The sequence below is a fragment of the Anolis sagrei genome, chromosome 6 (genome assembly GCF_037176765.1).
Source record: "Anolis sagrei isolate rAnoSag1 chromosome 6, rAnoSag1.mat, whole genome shotgun sequence".
Classification (NCBI taxonomy): Eukaryota; Metazoa; Chordata; class Lepidosauria; order Squamata; family Dactyloidae; genus Anolis; species Anolis sagrei.
In genome coordinates this window covers 118,303,449-118,324,875 of record NC_090026.1, presented here as the reverse complement: position 1 = coordinate 118,324,875, position 21,427 = coordinate 118,303,449, and the positions used below count along the sequence as shown (strand labels likewise).

The 21,427-nt window shown below is 39.4% G+C and overlaps 1 protein-coding gene across 2 annotated transcripts in view; it reads right to left on the bottom strand.

The window, feature by feature from the left end:
* The window catches only part of PTPRN2 (protein tyrosine phosphatase receptor type N2), a 686,806-nt gene that overhangs the window by 560,430 nt on the left and 104,949 nt on the right, over positions 1–21,427 (bottom strand). The window contains exon 3 of one of the 2 annotated variants that reach the window (XM_067470369.1): positions 3,257–3,391. In XM_067470369.1, coding sequence (XP_067326470.1) covers positions 3,257–3,391 — 135 coding nt within the window. The remainder of the gene's footprint in view (positions 1–3,256; positions 3,392–21,427) is intronic. The other variant, XM_060782574.2, reaches the window with a different exon arrangement.

The window sequence follows — 21,427 nt, the reverse complement described above, 5'->3', positions numbered from 1 at the left end:
CAGAGGAGACAATGTTGCAATAAGGAAGGCTTTCCTGTCTCAGTTCTCAAGTTCATGACGCAAGTTTCCTGTTCTGGTTCATGCCTTTGTTCCTTGAAGGGTTTGCCTTGGAAAAAGTTCCTGTTTTCATGCTTATGGATTTATGTTTGAATGAATGTTGTGGATTTTGGCTCTCTTGACTTTATGTACTTGGACATGTTTTGGATTGCTACTATTTTGTATTTTCTGCTCTACTGCCCTTTTGGGATATCCCCTTTTTCCCTTTGTATATGCTTTCTTTAATAAACATTTGTAGATAGAACTACTGGACTCTAGATGAAATGATGAAAAGGGCGAGAGTGCAATATGTGGGCTCTTGGAAGTCAGAGAAGAAGTAAGGCCTAATACTCTATGATTTTCCTCTATTTCCATTCCATTTGAGTTGTTCTTTTGGATTGCTTGTTGGGCCATACTGATTTGAAATACTGGTATGTTACAGCAGCATGAGATGTCATGAAGAATTCACAATAACTTAGAAACAGAAGTAACACTCCATCTGGTCCTAAAGCAGGTATAGGTAAACCCAGGCCCGGGGCCGGATACGGCCCTTTGGTCTCTTTTCTCAGGCCCTCCTCTCTCACACCATCCTATCCTTCCTTCTCTCTTTCCTTCCTCCTTTGCTTCATTCTTTATCTCCCTCTTTCTTCCTCTCACCCTCCTTCCCTTCCACTCTTTTATCCTTCTTTCCTCCATCCCTTCTCTTTTGTCTTTCCTTCCTTCTCCCTTAGCTCCCTCCCTTCCCTCCCTCTATTCCTCTCCACCCTTCTTTCCTTACAACATTCTCTTCCTCCCTTCCTTCCTTCTCTCTTTCCTTCTTCCTTTGCTTCCTTCTTTATCTCCCTCTTTCTTCCTCTCACCCTCCTTTCCTTTCCACCCTTCCTTCCTTCTCTTTTGTCTTTCCTTCCTTCTTCCTTAGCTCCCTCCCTTCCCTCCCTTCCCTCCCTCCATTCCTCTCCATCCCTCTTTCTTTCCAGCCTTCTCTTCCTCCCTTCCTTCCTTCTCTTTTTCCTTCCTCCTTTCCTCCTGGGGGATGTTTAGCTGGGAGAAGAGAACATAAGAACCATGTTTTAAGATTTAAAAGGGTGTCCCATTGAGGAGAAGGGGAAAACTGACTTTCTGCTGCTCTAGAGACCAGGGAACAGGGGAGCAATGGTTTCACATAGTAGGGAAAGAGATTTGACTGAAAAGATTAAGAACTTTCTGAGAGTAAGAGCCATTGGAGAATAACGTAGGCTTCCTTAGAGTGTGGTGGAGTCTCCTTCTCTGGAGGCTTTCCCACAAAGGCTGTCTATCGGGAGTGCTTTGATTATGCCTTCCTGCATGGCAGGGGGTTGGACTGGATGGCCCTTGGGGATCTCTTCCTGATCTAAGATTATATATCAAGAATAGACAATATGGGGTCTAATAGATACATTTTTTCTCCTGTCCACCATCTCATCCTGACCAAGGCTAACCCTTTGTGAATCCAAATATTTCCTGTCTTTCCTTCACTTTCTGCCTCTGAAAGGGAAGGGAAGGGAAGGGCAGGGAGAGGACTTGGGGAAACCCCCTCCCTTCCTCCTGGCCCACCCACCCTGCTCCAACCCACCATGCAGCACCCAAGTTAGAAAGTTTGCCCATGTTTGTCCTAATGCCATGCAAGAATAAGGAAGCACAAAACCTTGTAATGTTATAAATCCATTTACCTATGGTTTCTTGCTATGTTTGAACTGGTCCAAAGTGTCATTTTCCAAAATGTATAGGGATTGTCTTTCTGATACATCCTGTTCGTATGAACAAACTCCCAAACAGATATATTCCCCCTTCACCCATCATCTTATGCTTTGTAGACTGTTCTCAGCAGCGTTGCTAATTTCAAGGTGCCCATACATACAAAATCTTATGAAAAGCAAATGTTGTTTGGGTAGCAGCTGGGGCAAAATGTGGAAGATAAAAGTGAGTGTAGATCACATGGCTTGATGAAGGAATATCATGGACAGAAGACAAATGGATTTTGCAGTAGGGTATAATAAAAGATTTTTGAAGACAAAATAGAGGGGAGTAGAGCATGCTGGTTATATGGAGAATCATGGAAGAACACACAAAGGAAAAGGGAACAAAAGGAGATTGAAAAATCTCCTTTTTTTGCATTTCCACATTGATTATAATATTGTAGTATAGATCAGATACAGCACTGTAAGAAGTCAAGGGGAACAAAGAGATAATGTATACGGAGAAACAATCAGCCACTGAATGTTTGGATGAAAATGAAACATTTCACACAACAAGGTGGAAATCCTTTGATTAAAAAAGCACATCAACAGCAGGAAGAATTGTAATATATACTTTGCTGTCGCCTAGAGTAGACTACCTGAGTCTCCTAAATTAATAGTGATGTACTGGTAATATTTTGCTTTATTTTATTGGTACTGAATCTCTTTGATCTGTGCTTTGATCATAGATATAATTTGGAAGCAATCAATGGTGGTATAAAGGGAAGAAAAACACAGGTGGAAATTGTCACCGCAATATAGGTGAATGTGTTATTATCAGAGAAAGCACAAGTCCAAATGGCAGAAAATGAAACCTGCTTTGGAGGAAACAGAGACTTTCTGTGTAATATATGGCAATATAATAAAGTTATATAGCCAGTTTGGCTGGCTGCTCTACACAGCCCTTACCAGTAGATTTCTTTCCATTGGATATAGTAGCTTCTTGCTATGATGCTGAGAAACAAAGATTATCCCTGCTTAGAACTATTCTGTTCACTAGGTTCTTGTGGGTTTTTTCGGGCTATAGAGCCATGTTCTAGAGGCATTTCTCCTGACGTCAGGAGAAATGCCTCTAGAACATGGCTCTATAGCCCGAAAAAACCCACAAGAACCTAGTGATTCCAGCCATGAAAGCCTTCGACAATATTCTGTTCACTCTTGTTTCAGACAGAAAGATGTGCTGTTTTTTTTCCCCAAGCAGTCAAAAAAGCATAATTACTGACTGATATGGGATGACATGGGTCAACCTTTCATCTCTACAGAGAAGAGAGGACAAATGGAGGCTTTCTGATTTTTTAATGTCATTTCATTTCTTGACAATTTCATATGAATAGTGCCAAAGCTTGACCAACTCCATAAATGTTATATAATAAGACTGTTAAACGTTTTTTTACAAAAAAGCTCAAAGTGTGCAACCTGCACAGGCCTTTCTAGCACTTCATTCAGCACAAACAGGAGTTATGTACCATCTCTATTCTGTACTGTACCTCTGTGCAACAGCTTCTCTAAGATAATTTTCAAGCGCTGAAGAGTAGGTGGTGAAACTTCGTATTTGTATACGTCTATCACCGGAACCTGCTGACACCTCCCAAACACTCCATCTGGAAGAAAGGGGGAAAGGGAATTTGGAGAAAAGGGTAGAAAAGGGCAAATTACATTATTTTGTGACACAGTTAGTACACAAACACAGGTGTATAATGCAATATAACAATTGCATATTATATATTACATGTAACATTACTAATAATATTGCAGTATAGTGGCATAGTACAATATAGTAATATATAATACTAATATTGTGCCATGCTAATAATATGATATATTGTTTGTACATGTAATATAGATCATAATATTGTAATACAATATAATACTACTACTAATAATACAATATAATATTATAATAACAGACCAAAGTTATCAACCACATATGCGGACTGAGTTGGATATGATTTTATCTTGGCGATTTGGCTTATATATATTTTAATCTTTTGTTGTATGATGTTTTATTTATTATTTATTTATTTATTTACAGCTTTTATATTCTGCCCTTCTCACCCCGCAGGGGGCTCAGGGCGGATTACAGTGTACATATGGCAAACATTCAATGCCAATTTTTGACATATACACATGTACACAGGGGCTATTTAACTTTTTTTTTCTAGCCGCCAGGGGAGCTGTCGCTTTCATTGTCCATCTGTGACGCTGATGAAGCACTTCCGCATTCCCCACATGCTTCCCCGCTGGAATGCTTTGCTGGAGTCTTCTTTATGGCCTCACAAATCAGTTAATTTAGCCTCCCCACACTTTAAAGCGGTACCTAATTTTCCTACTTGACAGATGCAACTGTCTTTCGGATTGCAAAGGTCGACAACAGACTACACACAATTGGTTGGAAACCCACTCCAACCCAGGCTGGCTTAGACTGTATTATTATCATTGAATCCTTGTTTTAGACTGTATTATTAGCATTGAATCCTTGCTGTGAGCCTGTCTGAGTCCCTCTACGGAGGTAAAGATTGGGATATAAAAGTTTTAAATAATAATAATAATAATAATAATAATAATATATTATACATTACATGTAATATTACTAATACAGTAGAGTCTTGCTTATCCAACATAAATGGGCCAGTAGAACGTTATATGGAGTGTATTACCTTCCTGCTGGAGCAGTACATATTAATCCACTCACATTTGCATGTTTTTGAACTGCTAGGTTGGCAGATGCTGGAACTAACAACAAGAGCTCACCCCACTCCTCAGATTTGAACTGGTGACCTTTCGGTTAGCCAGTTCAGCAGCTCTGCGATTTAACCTACTGCACCACCAGGCGCTCCACTAATAATAATAATAATAATAATACAATATAATAATATAATAATTATGTATTATATATTACATGTAATATTACTAATAATATTGCAGCATAGTGGTATAGTACAATATAGTAATTTATAATACTAATATTGTGCTATGCTAATAATATAATATATTGTATGTACATATAATAATAATAATAATAATAATATTTTTAAAAAAACTTTATTTGTACCCCTCTACCATCTTCCCAAGGGACTCGGTGTGGCTTACATGAGGCCAAGCCCACAGCACATCAATAAACAAGGCAATAACAAATAATCAATATATTGTATGTACATATAACTAGTAAGCCACTTTGAGTCCCCTTCAGGGTTGGATATAAATATTGTAAATAAATAAATGTGTATTAGTATGGACCATAAGGCCTATACATGACAGATACATTACATGCAAAAGCTGTGAGACTCCTTGCTAATACTTTTTCCTTACCATCTATTTTTCAAACAAAAGCTTTTTATCTACAGTGATCTTATATAAGAAATTAATGAAATAAATACTCTTGATGAAAAACAGAGGGCTCAGGAAACACGGATGTTAGTTTGCAGAGGCCTGAAGTTCTTGTTGTTTTTTAATTTTCCCCCTTTTAATGCAGAAACTCTGTACTTGTAAATGAGTGTTGAATCGATAATAGGCAGCAAAGGCTAGTTTAATGTAGTACCCTCTAATGAATGCAATAAAAGAGAGCCGCTCGCACAACAATGAGATATTAATGGAACCTAATTTATTTAGCTCCATTCCATTCATCTAAAATGACAGACTCTTCTCATCAAACTCTTTTCATATCACACCTTCTAATTAATTTAGGTCCTAATTAGTCTTTATTTAGAGAATTGTTCATTTCAAGAGAAGCTTCCTGTGTGGGAAGAAGAAGATAGGCAAAAGAGGGGGGAGTTCAAACATTCAAATTACCTTTCTCCCTTCCATATAAAAGGCTCATTTAGAGCCTAGGTGCTCATAAATACCCTGTGACCATCTGCAGCTCCAGGCTTCAAAAAACAAGTCCGGGGGTGCGGTTATTGTTGTTCTCTCCCCGTACACAGTGATCCAAAGAAAGCCATTCAGATGCAACAAGTTTAATTAGCATGCTATTCTTCATATTGCTTGTTTTAATTCAGTAATTACTGCAGATATTGCACTGATAATCAAAAGGGACAGTGCAATTTGACTGGGAGAACATAACATTAGGAATTAATTTACAAGTGTCCATTTATTTCTATGAGATTTCAACAAGAGGCGAAAATAGGTGTTTTCCAAAACCTCGGAGTTAGTTTGGTGACAATGCAGATACAGAGTTACATCAAAGCCATGTCTTTACAATATAAAAGGAGTAAAATGACATATAAATTATACTAACACAAATTAGAAACTCACAATTGTATATCTATTGTTTACTTGTTATTTCAGCAAACTTTATTTTAACTACATTTATTTTACCAGGAAGCATTTTCCTTCCTTTGAGATGTGTCATACTTAATCTAAGGTCTTACCATGCCACCCTGCACTTTGGGGCTTGGTTTCATATTTCTGTATCTTACAAAATAATGGGCTCTGCTACTGTGGAAGACTATTCAAGGTTGCACAAAAGCAAGGTGATATCTTTTTTTACCGGCTGTTCACAAGCTTGCTGTACTTCCTGTACACACTCTTATGGCAACAGAGGTTGATCTGATAAGTGGTTTTATCTGTCTTGTGCTGCTGTACTCCAAGACTAGCTAAGCAATAACTGTCTTTAATAGCCATAAAAGAACATGGGTTTTTTTCCAGAGTATCTCAACACAAGCATCTATTCTGTATTCAACAAGTGCATGGTTGTTGTGAGGCTGACATACTTTCCCAATCCCTGACCTATGTATCCTGATAGCTTGGAAAGAACCCATTTTGTGTACAGTAACGCAGTTGTATTTATAGTATCCAGAAATTTTTAATCCCGGAAGAAATCACTCCCCAGAGCTAAGAATTTAGTTAGTCATCTGTGATATATTATGTGTGCTATCACCATTTCCACCACACCAATATGTATTATTTCATCCAGGGCTGATAAGTCTGTTGTAACTGAGCATTTCCAAGCTAGGCTCTAGGCAGCAGAATAGCTAGGGGTGTCCTGCTGAATATTTGAGGGCTACTCCAAATCTAGGAAGCAAAAGGAATATTATTTATTTACTATGTTTTATATAATAATAATAATAATAATAATAATAATAATAACAACAACAACAACAACAAAAACAATGTATTTGTACCCCACTACCATCTCCCCAAGGGACTCAGTGCGGCTTGCATGAGGCCGAGTCCACAATAAACAATAACAACAATAATACAAAACAATAAATAAACTCATAAGCAAAAATAAGCAATAAACATTAACAATAACACGACGCGTTTAAAAACCTATGGCTGGGCCAAATGTAATAATTAAATTTTAAAAAAATAATGCTGGGCATGACAAGGTGACATGTAACTGGGACAGAAGTTTTGGAGAGGGAAGAAATGTGCAGAAATATTCCACCCTTACCGTCTCTCCGTCACTGAGGGACTCAGAGCGGCTAACACTCGGCAACGATTCAGTGCCATAGGACATAGTAGCATAGGACTTAGTAACCTTTATAAGGTAAAGGTAAACGTTTCCCCTTGACATTAAGTCTAGTTGTGTCCAACTCTGGGGGGTGGTGCTCATCTCCATTTCTAAGCTGAAGAGCCAGCGTTGTCTGTCGATGCCTCCAAGGTTTTACGGCAGGCATGACTACATAGAGCGCCGTTACCTTCCTGCCAAAGTGGCACCTATTGATCTATTCACATTTGCATGTTTTCAAACTGCTAGTTGGCAGAAGCTGGGGCTAATAGGAGGAGCTCACCCCGCGCCCCAGATTCAAACCACCAACCTTTCAGTCAGTAAGTTCAGCAGCTCAGCACTTTAACCTACTGCACCACCAGGGGCTGATTTATAACCCACTTTCTAAATGCAGATTACAAAGTCATTCAGTGATGGATCATTAGTTGGTGGGCGTATTAAAATTCTCAGTGAGCTTTTGGAAACAATGCACTGCAACTAGAAGAATGTGGTGGCTTGCTCCTCCAGCAGCCCAACCAGCACAAAAAAGCCCTCTGGTTAGTTTGTGATGCTCTCTCTGTATGATTAAATCTAATTCTACTGTTACTATATCCTTTCCAAGAGATCACATATATCCTAAGCAAACCTTAAAACAAAACTCCTGAGAATTATGGATTTTCAACTCTCTCCAGTCCATATTCTTTTTAATGAAATCAAGGAATTTGTGTCAAGCACATTGAGTCACCATAAATGAGAAGAGGACCAATGGAAGCTTCTAATGATATGGATGCTCAGGTTTTGGTGTTAGTCAGGGGTGATCAGTTTGTTCAATTACATCAGTATTTCTCAACCTGGGGGTCAAGAGCCCTGGAGGGTCACAAGGGGGTGTCAGAGGGGTAACCAAAGACCATCAGAAAACACAGTATTTTCTGTTGGTCATGGGGGTTCTGTGTGGGAAGTTTGGCCCAATTCTATCATTGGTGGGGTTCAGAATGCTCTTTGATTGTAGGTGAACTATAAATCCCAGCAACTACAACTTCCAAATGTCAACATCTATTTTCCCAAACTCTACCAGTGTTCACATTTGAGTATTAAGTATATTAAGTATTTATGACAAGTTTGGTCCAGATCCATCATTGTTTGAGTCCACAGTGCTCTATGGATGTAGGTGAACTACAACTCCAAAAATTGAAGTCAATGCCCACCAAATCCTTCCAGTATTTTCTGTTGGTCATGGGAGTTCTGTGTGTCAAGTTTGGTTCGATTCCATTGTTAGTGGAGTTCAGAATGCTCTTTAACTGTAGGTTAACTATAAATTCCAGCAACTACAACTCCCAAATGATAAAATAAATCCTCCCCCCCCCCCCAACTCCACCAGCATTCAAATGTGGGTGCATAGGGTATTTGTGCCAATTTTGGTCCAGTAAATGAAAATACATCCTGGATTTCAGATATTTACATAATGATTCATAACAGGAGCAAAATTACAGTTATAAAGCAGCAACAAAAATAATTTTGTAATTGGGAGTCATCACAACATGAGGAACTGTATTAAGGGGTCACGACATTAGGAAGGTTGAGAAATACTGAATTACATCTAGTCTGCCAGCTGGAGGCGTCATGTCTATCCATAATGACACATGGCCTAGTTACATTCCTTCTGGACTTGTGTAATAGGTTCTCTGTGGAATTGCCCACAGTCAAGACTACCAGAGACAGCCTGTTGACCAGGACAGAGAGCTTGCAATTCTCTTCTTACAGCAGCTGGACTGACCATCCATTTCTAGGCACAATTTTGAGCACAAGTTATAAACCCTCATGCAACCTAAACAGGGCCATAGCCAGAAAACAAATCGGGAGGAGTTGAAATTTGGGGGGGGGGGGAATTTCACCGGGGGGGTTGAAACCTGCCTCCTAGCTCACGCTGAAGCCAAGAGCACAGCGCAGGGGGCAGAGCAGCCTTCAATAGCCTGCAGCTCTGCCCCTGTCAACCACCTCCACCAAGTCTGATCTCCTTAATGAGAGCATTCAACACTCCCCCCCCCCAAACTTGGTTGCTTCACTACATCAGCTATTGCTGCAAGTAATAACAGTGTAAATAAATTGTCAATTGATTTTTTGCATCTCATAGACTTAGCATGGGGATCTGGTTAACCAGTTAAAATTCATGAGTAAACCAGTTTTTTAAAAAAAATCTGAAACATTTCGGGGGGGGGGGTTAACCCCTAACCCCCCCCCCCCCTCGCTACAGGGCTGAACCTAAACCCATGGTTTCTGAGCAGCTGCATTCTTCTTCAGGTGCCTGAATGGGTTTTAAACTCCCTGACAAGCACCAAATCAACCACCTCCTGGGATGAAAGAAATATTATTTGGGGACCAGTCCTATGCTCTAGAACTCTTTTCCAATAATAATTAAACTATCTTCCTTTCTATTGATCTCTCACCATCTGGTGAACCCCTTTCATTCAGTAGGACCTTCACTTCTGTTAGGTTTACAGTTGAGCAGCATTCTTGTTACCTTTTATTGATCATGTTTTTTGTTCTAACATGCCTTATATTTTAATTGTATCTCTGTGGTTTTGTTAAATTATAATTTTTTTACCACTTTCGGTGCTTTCTTTGGCAGAAAAATTGATGTCTCTTGCAGATTATTCTCAGTACACCCATTTCTCCAAAGAAGTGAAAAGTTTTGGATCACGTAACATAGAGATACCAGGACCATAGAACACTGCTTCCTTAGTTGAAAATCCTATGCCATTAAAAAGTATTTATCAAGCTGCACTCCGCAGTACATTATGAATGCTATAGAAAGCATATCAAACCATATTCTATTGAAGCAGACATCAGAAACATTAAGAGATTTTCAGATCAATATTTCCAATATTCAGAAAGCTTCTACCTATTGGGTCTCTGTATTCATCTTTTGTCAAAGCCTTTCTTCATTAGACTACTGAAAATAAAATAAATGAAACTGATTTTTTTTCTCCACTTCATGTATTTATTTGGTTGCAATTTTGTCTCATAACTGCTAGCTATCAGATTGTTTTAATTGAGAAGGGAATAGGGCAGAGTGACTGCAAAACACCATCTCTATTTATGCATTTAACACAAAAAGAAATGGTGGAAATTTCGCTCTCTGTTCATAGGCTTGGAGCTTATGCTGGTAGAGCAACTCAAACACCCTCTCATCATAAAGCAACCATTGTTTCTCCCACAATGTTGTCCTTATATTGCACACACACACACACCCCTTTCTTAAGACCTGATTCCACTATTCTGTCCCCTATGAGCTCCTCTCTTACAAATACATATTTTTCATTGTTATCTTTTCCAGAGTTTTATCATTTTATGTCATACATTTGGCCCGCTCATTGTGTTTGATTTCTCACTTTGTATTTTGCACTGCTTATTGTATTCTTATGTTTTATTTATTTTATTGCGATGTTATTTTTGCTGTTCTGTATTTATTATGCTGTAATTGTATTACTGGGCTTGGCCTCATGTAAGCTGCCCTGAGTCCTCTCTGGGGAGATGGTGGCAGGGTATAAATAAAGATGATGATGATTATTATTACTATTAGCAGTTTTACCATTTAGACTCCAGAGTTCTAGATTTCAAAGTATATACAGTAGAGTCTTGCTTATCCGACATAAAGGGGCTGGTAGAACATCGGATAAATGAAAATGCTGGATAATACAGACTCTCCTACTGTTACCCATCTGACGTGGCACTAGATGCCTAGAATACTAACAGGAACTCAAAGGGTAAAGGCAAGGCAAGGCAATGCCTTGGGGCTAGAGCAGCCCAGCAGGAAGTGCCTGGATGCAGAAGAGGAACGCGGAAATCACAGACGGAAGGAGGAAGGACAGTCCTGCATCTTTTCCCCATCCTCCCTCCTCCTCGTCTTGCTTTTTTCACTTATTGGGAATGGAGAGAAAGTTGGGGAGCACTCCTTTAATTGAAGGAGAAATGCTAGAGGAAAGGGGGGTGTCAGATAAGAGCATTAGATAAGACAGAATGTTGGATAAGCAAACGTCAGATAAGCGAGATTCTACTGTACAATAACAGCATACTAATGAGCTTGTTATTCCTCTTAGTTGCTTGCCTTATATTATATTTTTACTTTTTTCAGAAATTAAAAAAAATCTTATGTGCTACATCTCTCATGCTAATGAATAATAACATGAAAGCTAGGCAGGCTGTTTATGGGAAAACAGGGTTCTTCAGATAAATTGGACCCAAACAGGCTTTAGAGATCATCAGCAATATATCAAAGAGATGGTTTGCCAAGGAGGTTGCCATAACAAGGGACTTGCATGGTACCTTTACCCACCCTTCCAAACAGTCTGTCTGCAGTTCTTTGGACCTGCTGAAATGTATTTTTTTATATATATGGAAGGGAGGTATGGATCTGGGTGTTACCAGCATAACAATGGCACTAAGCCACAACATCTCAAACCATTTCTCTTTGGGGTTTAATGTATATGTCGAAGGGCCTGGAGGACAAAATGGGATTTTAATAACTGAATGATATATATATATATATATATGTTTAATTATTTTGTTAGCTTTTCTGTCTCTACTATCTCTGTCTCAGTCCTTAAACCATTTATCTGACAAAATCGCAGTGGTGCCCACAGAACTACCCAGCCGTCAAAACTGTCCATAAGCTTGAAGCTTACGGTTGCAGCACAGCACAAACATCCTTTGATCACAACGTCTGGGTGAACATGCTTCCAAAAGAAAGAAAAAATCACTCTGGGATCAGGAAAGGAGAGTTTAAGCCACAATGCACTTAATTTAATGGCAGCAAAGATTTCCAGGCACTACCCTAAACCTGCCAAGCAAACTTGGTCTGCAGTGGAGCTCATTCTTCCCAGCTCCGTCCTATTTGGAGGTACCTGTTAACTGTTCAGGGGGGAAAGATAAGCGGCAGCAGGGCAGCAAAAGGGAGGAGGTTTATCTATGGCAGCTAATCTCTTCAATCAACAGCACTCAGCTCTGCTCAACAGCCGTTGCCAAGTAACAGGCCAGGCTTCTCTTATCAGCTTCCTAATGTTTCATTGACTATTCAGACAAGAATAGAAAGATGTGACATAGAGGGTTATAAGCAGCACAAAATGAAAATGGCATATAATGTGGGAGGAAAAAGAGAAATCTTTTAGTCCTCCCTTTATCTGGATAGTGACTAGCTGTTGCTGTTAGCAAGAGAAATATTCAGTTACAAAAAACAAAAAGGGAATATATATTTGCATAAAGAAGAGCCTTCTGCCTTTCCTTGGTGAGGAGGGCTTCGCAATTTATTGACATCAACAGTTCCTTTTATACAAACAGCTGTTTCTCACTTACATGTTCCACGGGCACATCCGAGTATTTGTGGTAAGTGTGGAGTGGAATTGCATTGTTTGTACATTTTATGCTCTGTTTGTAATAAATTCGTGTCAAATCAGCAATGTTAAAATTTTATCGACAGTGTCCTCTTTCTCACACCAGAGAAAAAGAAGGCTAGCATTTCCAACTGGATCATTACACATACAATGTCTGTGTTGCCCCTTTTCACACTCAGCATTAGGCACATGAAAAATCTTGATTTTCCTTTGAAACATCAAGAAATCCTGATGTTTTTATTGCAGAAGCATTTAAATAAAATGGAAGTCTTACTCATAAGACAATGCTTTCTACCATTCTCTCATCAGCAAAATAAGCAATCAGTATTTCTCTTGCTTATCCTTGCAATATACATTACCATGTAACCATGCTGGATAAAGAATTCAGGCTCAAAAATGAATGGGGACATTAACAACCTCATTATATGGGGCTAGAATTGGCAACATATGCCGATCTAGCCCCAGTCACCCATGGAGTTGGCCAGCTTCCATCAGATTACGTTGTGCCGGGTGAAGGAGGGCCGAACCAGCACACCACTGTGGCAACACAGGTTTCCTGTGTTGTCTGTATCTATGGGGGGAAGCCGCATACTCTGCAAACACTTACACTCTCCCCACCCCACCCATGTGATTACCCTCCCGGAGGGCAATGTAAGGTGTGGGGCACCAGATTCCTCATGGTGAACTAGAATGCCATCACCTCTTGCCGCCAGCTGATGAGGTCCTCAGTACACATTACATTAGGACCCCAACCACATTGCCTTATAACTCAATTTGCAACTGCATTATATGGACAGTGTAGACTCACATAATGCAGTTTGATGCAGTTATAATGACAGTGTAGGTGGAGTCTTAAATATACTGTCATGTGCACAGAATTGCCATTACAACAAAGCTACAAATGCATAATGTCAAAATGTTTGAATAACAACATAAATGGCATACTCTTCTGAGTTGTTGACCCAACAATGGATAAAGGAATCTGGACAGATGGACAGATTCTAAAATGTCTTGTAGCACCAAGAATGAGGCAGATTGCCGGAGCGGCTCACTGGAGTCTTGGTCCTCCTGCAGCATCTTATAAACTTCAGAGTCATTTTCAATCCTTATGTTAGTAGACAGCTGGTTGGATTAGGACTTTGTCCAACATGTTTAGGAATCTGTTTCCACACACTGCAGAAATAAGGGCAATTCTGGTGGAACTCCGTGGGGCTCCATTTTTGCAATGCATGGAAATGGAGCCATAAACCCATCTTCAGGAATTGGGTGTTAGCAGAGGTGGCCCTAGGTAATTTTCAACGGTAAGCAAATAGTATTTTGCCCTCCTCCCCAACCAATCACTGATATATATTTCCTGTTTGTCGTGGGAGTTCTGTGTGCCATATTTGGTTCAATTCCATCATTGGTGGAGGTCAGAATGCTCTTTGATTGTAGGTGAACTATACATCCCAGTAATTACAACTCGCATATGTCAAGGTCTATTTTCCCCCAAGAGCACCTCAAGAGTGCCCCTGGGCAACATCAACTATACTGCAAATGCTTACTTTGCGTAATGGGTTGAACCGCCCCTGGGTGTTAGCTGACTCCAAATGGAGAAAATTGGGAGAATGCAGGGAAAAGATGGGCATCAACACAATAAGGATGTGGGATGGCTGGCCATCCATGAAAACAATTAAAGGCAGAAAGGAACGGCTTGCCATGTAGGCAGTGAGAGGTCTCCTGGATGGCAGAGAGCATGAAAAATAAGATATATAAACAGATATATAAACCCTTTTTCCTAGTTCCAACAGACCTCACTACCTCTGAGGATGCTTGCCATAGATGCAGGCGAAACATCGGGAGAGAATGCTTCTAGACCATGGCCATATAGCCCAAAAAAACCTACAACAACCCAATGATTCCGGCCATGAAAGCCTTCGACAATAGCATGAAAAATGTTCACTGTCAACCAGGAAGGGATGGCTACTGCTTCCTGCCTCCCAAAACTGGGACTACAAGGTGCACATTTACACAGAAGCCCAAGATTCAGGAGGAAGGGGGATGATTTGCCATCATCCATTCCCCAAAACTAGGGCTGCTATGTGAAGAAATGTGGGTTTTCAAAACAGTGATGCAACTGTTTACTTCTCTCCTAATCTAAAGAGGAAGATGTAAATGCACAAAGGCATTTTCTCAGCTTCCTTCTGTAATAGTTTTAATGCCAGCTTTTAATTTAAACTTAAATAGCAATTTAATATAGACATGATAATTAAAAATGTTCCTCTTTCTAATTTGTTGAAGCTTATTAATAATTAATTAATTAAATACATTCACTAACTCAGGGGAAGCACATTACTGGATCCTGGCCACTGCTTCTGGTGAATAAGGCACACAATTGTCTGAATTGCTAATTTCTATTTCAGAAAGGTAATAACTAGGAATAAGTTTACGTACATTAACTTGATGTGCTAATTTCGGAAAGACCTTCTGTGGATGTAGTATCATACTGATAGTAAAGACAGTGAAATTATTCTAAGTACTCATCTATCAAAAAGATATGTAGTCAGGTGATGTAAGGTAAACTTGCTTTCATTTACTTTTCTAGGGAAGTATTTAAAAACCACTATGCAAACTTGAATTTTCTTCCAAATTCTTCAATTTTCTTACCGGTTTTCTGACATACTGACAAACTTCTTTTCAAGTACAATATGAACTGTACATTCCCATTACAGACGTATCTTTTCAGATCATCTCACATGGATAACATCCAAAATTGTTCTGTATACTCTTACAGTGCATCTACAATGCAGTATTATTACTATTATTATTAACTAGCCGTCCCCTGCCACCCATTGCTGTGGCCCACATGGGGGTTCTGTGTGGGAGATTTGGCCCAATTCTATCGTTGGTGGTGTTCAGAATGCTCTGTGATTATAGGTGAACTATAAATCCCAGCAACTACAACTCCCAAATGACAAAATCATTTTTTTCTGAGTGAAGGACATACATTGGGTTGTTAGGTGTCATGTGTCCAAATTTGGGGTCAATTCATCCAGTGGTTTTTGAGTTATGTTAATCCCACAAATGAACATTACATTTTTATTTATATAGATAATAATAAAACACTTTATTTATATTTTGCTTTATCTCCCCGGAGAGACTCAGAGTGGAATACAATATACATATGAGGCATTGTGTGCCTTTTAACACACAGAGTGAACAACAACAAACAACACAGACAAGGATAAAGGTCTTCTGGAGGCAATGCTCAACTTCGGCCATGGGGAGGTGCTCTTGTTTCATTTTCTATGGTGAGGAGCCTGTTGTCCATGGACAACAAGCTCCTTGTGTTGCTGGCATGTCTGCATATCTGCATGGGATGCCCTTTTATCTTGCCACCAAGGTAGTACCTATTGATCTATGAACACTGCATGTTTTCAAACTGCTAGGTTGGCAGGAGATAGGGCTGACAATCGAAAGCTCACCCTGAGTTGTGGCTTGGATCTGCCAACCTTCCACTCAGCAGCTTTTCTGCTGAGTGGAATGGGCTACCGAAGCCCATTAATGCAGTTTGGTATCACTTTAACTGCCATATTGTTGTTATGTATTCATTCAGTCGCTTCTGACTCTTTGTGACCTCATGGACCAGCCCACCCCAGAGCTCTCTCTTAACCATGCCCACCCCCAGCTCCTTCAAGGTCAAGACAGTCACTTCAAGAATACCATCCATCCATTCTGTCCTTGACCAGCCACTGGGGAAAATGGAAGGAAAATTTTCCCCAGCATCATTGTCTTCTCCAAGCTGCCATACCTCAGTGCTATAGAATCATGGGAGAGCTAAATCTCAATGCAATGGAATCATGGGAGTTTTACTAGATATTTTGCTTTCTCTGGCTGGTGGTTCGTGAAACTACAATTCCCATGATTCCACAGTATTGCACAATGGCAATCAAAGTGATGGTTTGTTGTAGGTTTTTTCGGGCTATATGGCCATGTTCTAGAGGCATTCTCTCCTGACGTTTCGCCTGCATCTATGGCAAGCATCCTCAGAGGTAGTGACCTCACAACCTCTGAGGATGCTTGCCATAGATCAGTGGTTCTCAACCTGGGGTCCCCAGATGTTTTTGGCCTACAAGTCCCAGAAATCCCAGCCAGTTTACCAGCTGTTAGGATTTCTGGGAGTTGAAGGCCAAAAACATCTGGAGACCCCAGGTTGAGAACCACTGCCATAGATGCAGGCGAAACGTCAGGAGGGAATGCCTCTAGAACATGGCCATATAGCCCGAAAAAACCTACAACAAACCAGTGATTCCGGTCATGAAAGTCTTCGACAATAAATCAAAGTGATGTATATATATGCACGTGCATGCCTGGCGACCATACTTTCATGAGGGCTACTAGAGTCCTTTTTTTACCATGAGCATATTAATTGCAATTTAGTTTAATGTCATCTGATCAGTAGATGTACTGCCTATTAATTTGTCTATGGTATATGCTATTCTTGAAATGCCACTGTTTAATTATCCCTGCACTGGAAAATCCCAAATCATCCCACGCAAGCTCAGAACAGCCATACTTTGAAGATATTGACAACTCCAGAAACTCTTCAAAGTGACGGCTTGCTTGAGTTCTGTACAAGGGCTACTCCCTTTTCATAGGCAAATAGCTTCATCAGCTAACTAGTGCAACTAAAATGTAACACACTTCATCACCTCATGCGAATCAAACATAATGTTTTATTGATATAGTGTGAGCCTACAATAAAACAGCAAAACAGCTTTTAGCTAATCCTCCTAACCATAAACATCTCCTCCCACACAAAAATACGTGTAAGAGAAAATGCACATTTAAATACATGTATTAAGATTATTATTTTCAGTTGGAGTTTAATGCAGAAATGAACTGTAACAGGATGACAATAAAGAAACATCTGAGAGTAAATCAAACCAGAAACATATCCATCCATCAACATATGTTTTGCAGAACATTTTTCTGGGCAAGGATAACCACCATTCAATCAGTTCCAGGATCTGGATGAAATCATATTGGAAATAAAAATAGTTCTACCTGCTTCATAAATTGGACCTCATATCATTCCCTGTTTGACTGAGCATGCTGACTTTTCCCCATTGTCCCTAAAGAAGCATCAATGTCCTCTACTCTCTTTGCTATGGCTCTTCTTCTGGCTTTTTTGAATACCAGATGGCAAAATGGCAGTCACCAAGGGTAGCTGGACCCAGGGGCAGCTCAACCCATTACACAAAGTAAGCATTTGCAGTATAGTTGATTTTGCCCAGGGGCGTTCTTGAGGTGCTCTTAGGGGAAAATAGACCTTGACATATGCGAGTTGTAGTTACTGGGATGTATAGTTCACCTACAATCAAAGAGCATTCTGAACTCCACCAATGATGGAATTGAACCAAATATGGCACACAGAACTCAATGAACAGAAAATATATATCAGTGATTGGTTGGGGGGGGGGGGCAAAATACTGTTTGCTTACCGTTGAAAATTGCTTAGGGCCGCCTCTGGCTGGACCCTTGAGATGGCATTGATGCTCCACCAAATAACCCTCAACTTATCAATTGGAAAAGCCATATCAAAATCTATAATTTTGGTCTCCAAATGTGGCTTCCACTTATGGTTGACTTATTCATAAATATACATCTTAGATCTTCCAGCATTTATTCTAGCTAGTTGGAAAGAATATTAGTTGTGTTAGGCTAAGTCCTTCATAAAGCATATGCACAAATGCTGTATTATTTTTTAAAAAAATAGGACCATATCTTTCATGTCCATGAATACAGCTCTTCAAAGGTTATATACTACTTCACATGTAGAAATTAGAGGCCACTAAACTTCTCTGTGAAGTTTCTGTGGCTAGACAGGATTTTATAATGGCTATACTGCCCCGGTGGCACAGCAGGTTAAATTGCTGAGCTGCTGAACTTGCTGACCAAAAGGTCACAGGTTTGAATCTGGGAGTGGGGTGAGCTCCCACTGTTAGCCCCAGATTCTGCCAATCTAGCAGTTTGAAAACATGTGAATGTGAGATCAATAGGTACCGCTCCGGGGGGAAGGTTATGGCACTCCACGCAGTCATGCCGGCCACATTAACTTGGAGGTGTCTAAGGACAATGCCAGCTCTTTGGCTAAGAAATGGAGATGAGCACCAACCTCCAGAGTCAGAAACTATTAGACTTAATGTCAGGAAAACCTTTACCTATACTTTTTTATAATGGCTACAGATCCACAGAGGAGATACTTCTCTCTGGACCACCACTTTCACAGTTGCTCCCACTAAAAGCAGCTTTTATAGTTCTATATTATTTTGAAAGTAAAACGTAAAAAGTAAACGTATTTTAATTCTGTTGTTGTTTAACACTATTTTGATTTCAATCTTAATTTTATTATTTATTATTTATTTTATTTACTGTATTTATACCCCACCCTTCTCATTCCGAAGGGGACTCAGAGCAGCCTTACCATAATTAAATAATGGGCAATAATTCAATGCCATACAAAACAAACATATGATAAAATAAACATATACATTAAAACACAGAACTAAAAAAAATATAAACATTAAATTCACACCATCCAAAATCATATTCCAATTTTGTATGTTATTATTATTATTATTATTTTTATTTATTCATTTTTATGCTGCTTTTCTCCCATGGATGGGATTCAAAGTGGCGTACATGGGTAAAAAACAGCAATTAAATAAAAAATACATTCAAATTTACATCATAAAACAACTAACACAAATACCGATTTACCTAAACCATATACAATAAATTAATAACTGGCAACAATACCATTTAAAAAAATCCCTAACCTCAGCCCACTGAGGTTATTCATAAAAATGGATTATACAAGATCCTGAAAAGAGTCAATTTTCATTAGGCTATATCATATTGCCAGATCCAATATGATAAGGTAAATATTGACCACTATCTGGTAGTTGACCGTTATAGTTCATCTGGGAAGGTCTGTCTCCACAAAAAGGTCTTAATTTGAGATTGAAAGGCCAGCAAAGAGGGGGCCGATCACACTTCTCTAGGAAGGAAGTTCCAGAGATAAGGGGCCATCACCGAAAAGGCCCTTTCTCGCGCTTGTGATATTGGCGGGACCAAGAGAAGGGCCTCTTCCTGATGATTTTGGGGCACAAGTGGGCTGGTAGGAGGAGATGCAGTTTTTAGCTAGATTTTTTTTTAGCTAGATCTTTTTTATTATATCCCTTTCCTTTTTGTAAGGCGCCTTGAGCCCTAACCTGGCAAAAAGGCAGAATGTAAATTAAGTGATTGAGGAATGGATATTTTTAAAAGAAACTTTAAAAGAAGTCATGTATCTGGAAAGCCTTGCTGCAATTGCTTTGCACAGTTTTTACTGAGTACGTAAATGAACAGTCTCTGTGCAATATCATAAGTAACTATTCCACCTGTGAAACGTTGAATGACAAATTTTTCAGTTTCTCCTTTTTTACAGGAAGCTCTCTGTGAATAAGAAAATGTTTTATGACTTATTCTGCACTAATTGAATAATTAAACACATCCAGCAAAACCTCAAGCAGGTTGGAGAGGCACCAATCCTATTATTTCAGCAGTATTTTGTGGCAAATTCATGTGGGATGAATCCACACTCACAGAGCGACACAACAAGCCCTGTAAGCCAGACATTTATTAGCTATCACAATTATCTCAAATTCCCTGTATGTTCACATGTAGCATCGTGTCAAAACAAACCGGCATAAACAACATTCCTGCTTAACCAAACATCTCATTATCGGGATGTTTTCAGATGCTTTCCTGACCACTTGGATAAACAAGATTTGATTAATATGTAATCCTCTGCCATGAAGATATATCAAGAACTGAGAACCAGCAGGTCTGTCAATTATGACCAAGTAATGCAGCTTAATGGGAGGATGCAGAAGAACATGGGTCTCTGGGTTAGCTAATACTATTAAGCCACCTTTCTTTTCATAAACAAACTGAAACACTGTTTGTGCAGAATGTCTACATGTTTCAATTCATTCTTGCTGCACTTTGGGTCTGGTGTTTTTAAGGGCTACAGAATAATTTCTACAAAATCAACATGGATCATCTTTAATTACTATATTGCAACCATGGTTATTTAAAAACCACAGTCTCAGAATAGTAGATGACAAACATTAATGAGCAGTAATGCACACATGGTATTGTAAATGAAAGGATAATGAAAGCAATTTATTTGAAAATTAAAATATGATTAAGAATGGCAGCCTGAACTAGGGCCCAGATGCGTGGAAAAAAAGCAACCAACAGGCAACCAGACTCTCATTAATTTAGAAACCTTGTGAAATTGCTTTTCTTTCTTTGACAGTTTTTAATATACAGTAACTTAACTAGTAGACAGCGTATACAGTCCAGAAACTCAAACCTCATTGCAGAGATTGACAGAAACTGGGAGGACAATACAAGAAGACCCTTTGAAGTATAGCCCACTTAATCCATAACACAAACCTTTTAAGCCACCAAACTTAAGTTTAAGCCATAATCAACCAAGTACATTTTTTCTCTCTTTGATTGTAACTCAGTTACGAGTCTACACAATTACGATTATGACTGTGGATGGCGTGATTTTAATAGTGATTTTTTTGCTGTGTCAGAAGTGACTTGAGAAACTGCAAGTTACTTCTGGTATGAGAGAATTGGCTGTCTGCAAGGACGTTGCCCAGAGGATGCTTGGATGCTTTTAATGTTTTATCATCCTTATGGGAGGCTTCTCTCACGTTCCTGCATGTGGAACCGGAGCTGACAGAGGGAGCTCATCTGCGCTCTCCCTGGATTCGAACCTG